Source organism: Populus euphratica, unplaced genomic scaffold (assembly GCF_000495115.2).
Source record: "Populus euphratica unplaced genomic scaffold, PopEup_1.0 scaffold469.1, whole genome shotgun sequence".
In the NCBI taxonomy this organism is placed as follows: Eukaryota; Viridiplantae; Streptophyta; class Magnoliopsida; order Malpighiales; family Salicaceae; genus Populus; species Populus euphratica.
Genome location: NW_011500347.1, coordinates 68,759 through 72,283, shown reverse-complemented (window position 1 = coordinate 72,283; position 3,525 = coordinate 68,759). Strand labels below are relative to the sequence as shown.

General features: G+C 35.2%; 1 protein-coding gene across 1 annotated transcript; it reads left to right on the top strand.

Moving 5' to 3' along the window:
* The first annotated feature begins 1,132 nt into the window (after nt 1-1,132).
* On the top strand, nt 1,133-3,230 carry LOC105113917 (protein LATERAL ORGAN BOUNDARIES-like). Its single transcript, XM_011010284.1, has 2 exons — nt 1,133-1,814; nt 2,792-3,230. Exons 1-2 carry the CDS (start codon nt 1,185-1,187, stop codon nt 2,849-2,851), a joined length of 690 nt encoding a protein of 229 aa, XP_011008586.1. The 5' UTR covers nt 1,133-1,184; the 3' UTR covers nt 2,852-3,230.
* Nucleotides 3,231-3,525: the final 295 nt, after the last annotated feature.

Sequence of the window (3,525 nt, the reverse complement as noted above, 5' to 3'; positions counted from 1 at the left end):
GTTATTTATTATTTCGACACTCCTGCACTTGGGAGAAGACATCAATCTTTTAGTCGTGTCAGAATGGTAAACAATCATATCACATAATTAAAGTGTGTTTGAAAATATAATTGTATTTATTTTAAAAAAAAATTATTTTAAAATATATTAAAATAATATATTTTTTATTTTTTAAAAATTATGTAGCATATCAAAATGATTTAAAAACATTAAAAAAATATTAATTGAAGTAAAAAAATAAAAATTAAATTAATTTTTTTAAAATTATTTTAAAATAAAAAAAAAGTTTTTAAAATTCAAAAAAAAAAATCAATATCTTCATTTTTGTTAACCGGGAAGTTGACGTGCGCCGCTTGTTTTGGAAAGGCGTTGTGACACCAGGAAGATGTAATTAGGGTCTGCACCCCGTTTAGTTTCTGCTTGCAGGTCTCGGGCTCCCTTTTCGTTATCCTGCATGCGTAATTTAATGAACTGCCTAAAGAATTAGTAAATCTTTTGTTTTTTTTTTAAAAATGCCTTTTATCTGAATTGTTTTGAACAGGAGTGATGAACGCTGCTAGTTGGAACATAAATTAAAGTTAATACGTGGGATGGACAAAATGGACGCGTTTCAGCACTTCCAGTTCTGATGGGAAAGGAATAAAATGTGCCAATGAAGGGAGTGTCCTCAAAATTTAATTTTTATTTTATTTAAAATAAAAAAAAATTATATTTTTACATCGTTTTTTTACACACTAATATAAAAAAATTAAATTTTTTTATTTTAATATATTTTAAATAAAAAACTCTTTAAACCGTAACTGTTATTATAATTTCAACCACACTCTAGGCAGCAATTACTGGCAACGCTTCCATGATTCAAAAAATTTGATATATGCCTTGTTGGAGATAGGGTATTTTGAAAACAAATTGACCACTGTTTTCAAGATCTCCAAGCTTGCTGCGCAAAGCAAGCAAGAAAACAAACACAGAGAAACAAAATCAAGATAACCAGAAATATAAACTTCATTCAAAATACAAAAACTGTAGCACACGTACACCACGCCACGTCCCTCTATCTTTATAAATCATTGTGTACGTCAGTTAAGCCCTAGTCCCTCCCCCCCTCTCACCCTCTCTTCCTTCCTTTTCTCCTTCACACCCGTTAATCTCTCTCTCATCTCAAGCTGCCGGGATCTTAGCTCATGAAACCGCCTGCTTGTGCAGCTTGTAGGCACCAACGTAGGAGATGTAGACCAGATTGCCCCCTGGCTCCGTTTTTTCCTCCTGAGAAAGCAAAAGATTTTGAGGCTGCTCACAAGCTTTTTGGGGTACATAATATTGCCAACAACCTCAAGAAAATAATCCCCGAACAGAAACCTGAGTCTATTACATCTATGGTTTATGAAGCTAATGCTCGAGTTAGAGATCCTGTTAGTGGGTGTACTGGCATCATTTCAAGATTGCTGCAGAATATTAACGCTGTCAAGGTTGAACTTGAGTTTGTGCAAGCTCAAGTGGCCTGCTTTCATACCCTGCAACAACAACTTGGAGACCAAAATGTTGTTGATAATGTAGGCTTTGTGGACTTTCTTCAAGAAAACAGTAGTGCTAATATTGTCCAATCTCTTAATCAAGATTGTAACTTTTTGTATGAGAATCTTCAGAACCCTCAACAACTTCAAGAATCCAGTTTTGCTCAAGAAACTAAACTGTTTGATGGTGTTCATCAAGGGATTTCTCTCTCTATTGGCCAGCCTGCTGTTAAGCCTGAAAGGCGTCCATCATCATCACCATCCTCTTCAAAAGTACATGGGAAGCAACCTCTCCAGGATGTGAGCGATATTGACGGTTTTTGATATTCTTGATTAGTGCATGCGTATAATTCTTACTGTTTTTATTAGTCAATATCAAGAGTTAATAGGTGATATATAAGCATAACAGTTACAAGTGTCAAACAACTGACAAGAATGAATTGTGTTTGTAATGTTAAAAGAGTTGAAACCCGAATTAAAATTAATGAGGGTAATTAGATAATAGAGTGAAGCATTCAAAAGTACTGTTGTCTTCTTAATTCGTGTTAGTGCATACAAAACTAGATAATTACGTTGTTTTGCAAAGTCTGATGCCATGCATTCATTTCACTGTGGAGCAACTATGAGTGATTGTGTCGGTTATGATTATTTAAAGAGCCATAAATGTTTTGCTTATAGAATGTTGCTTTGAATCACCCAGGTTAACGTCATATGAGATTATATCTGGTGTTTCGTTTTATTTCACACATTAGCAAATGCATGAGTAAATACTACTGAGATAGTAAGGATAAAGACTGATTCCTCTGCAGATGGTTACCAACAACAAGTGGTTTGGACTTGGGATAGTAGGTGTTAGTGACAGGTATTCCTACAAGTTTACAATTGTGTTGCATCAAAAAGACTAGGATATCTCAAGTTTTTGCTTTCACATATTATGCAAATAATGTCATTTTTCAATCATTCATGTTTTTGGATAGCAAGTGCAAAATTTCTTGGACCTTGTTTTATTTTCCGAGGCCCCAAAGGGCTGCTTGAGCATTGTCTTGCTACAGAGTGGCCTACCTCACTACTTTTGTTGTTTAGTTTGGGCTTTAGATCCCTGGTTGACCGAGAGAGATCTCAAGGAAATGTGATAATCAGAATAGGAGTGGACAATCAGTATAGCATGTATTTGCACTGTGAAAAGAAGATGCTTTACTCTAGTGGTAATCAGTATCTTCTTACCAATGTGATATGCTGTTATTACTGATGCAAGTTTTATTTTGTTCTGTTTTCAGTTCCATAGAGGTTTAAAACACGATGGAAAATCATGCCAACACGAGCAGTGGACAATCTAAAGGATGATACCATGGTATTTTCTCGGAAAACTGATAAATGACAAAGATTAGACTGTAAAGTGTTGCAGTAGCTCTGCTCAGGTTTCTTATAATTTTGATTGTTATATACCGAGAGGAGACACGTGCCAGCAGGAAATTCATACAGTGACATGTTTGATAGATTTGCATTACACAACTTAGCTTCTTTTTTTACATTGGTAGGAGAGAATTACACTGTTTCGTGCCTTCTGTGATTATGGTCTCATTTAGTCATTTGAGTTTAGCAATGTCATTGAATAGCACAATCTTAAATTTCTGTTGCACCTGTAAACCTGCACCCTGCTGGAAGTTCACTTTTGATATTTTCTGTATATGAAAGTGGAGTTAACTTTGATATGAAGCCCTGCCTCGTTTGAAAGTTTGTTTCACAACGTGAATTGTAGTTGATATCCACAGTACTCAAGGTATTCGCTGTTTAGGCTGTGGCCCATGATTTTTTTTCATGATTCGTTGTGGGTACAGTTGAAAACATCAAGTAATGGCTATCGATGGTTGTTGGATTTATCAATTCAGAGTCCTACAAAGGTAAGGAGAGGTTTAGGTAGCTGCTTATAAGCTGAAAAAAATGCTAGCCATTTGAAAGACTATGATGGACCGACCAATCCTGTGATAAAGCCATCTCCCTCTTTTCCATT

Excerpts from the sequence above, each read along its gene's own strand:
- LOC105113917 (XM_011010284.1), top strand. The coding sequence starts at position 1,185 with ATGAAACCGCCTGCTTGTGCAGCTTGTAGGCACCAACGTAGGAGATGT. Across the intron at positions 1,815-2,791 it reads GGAAGCAACCTCTCCAGGAT|TTCCATAGAGGTTTAAAACA; the intron begins GTGAGCGATATT and ends TTCTGTTTTCAG.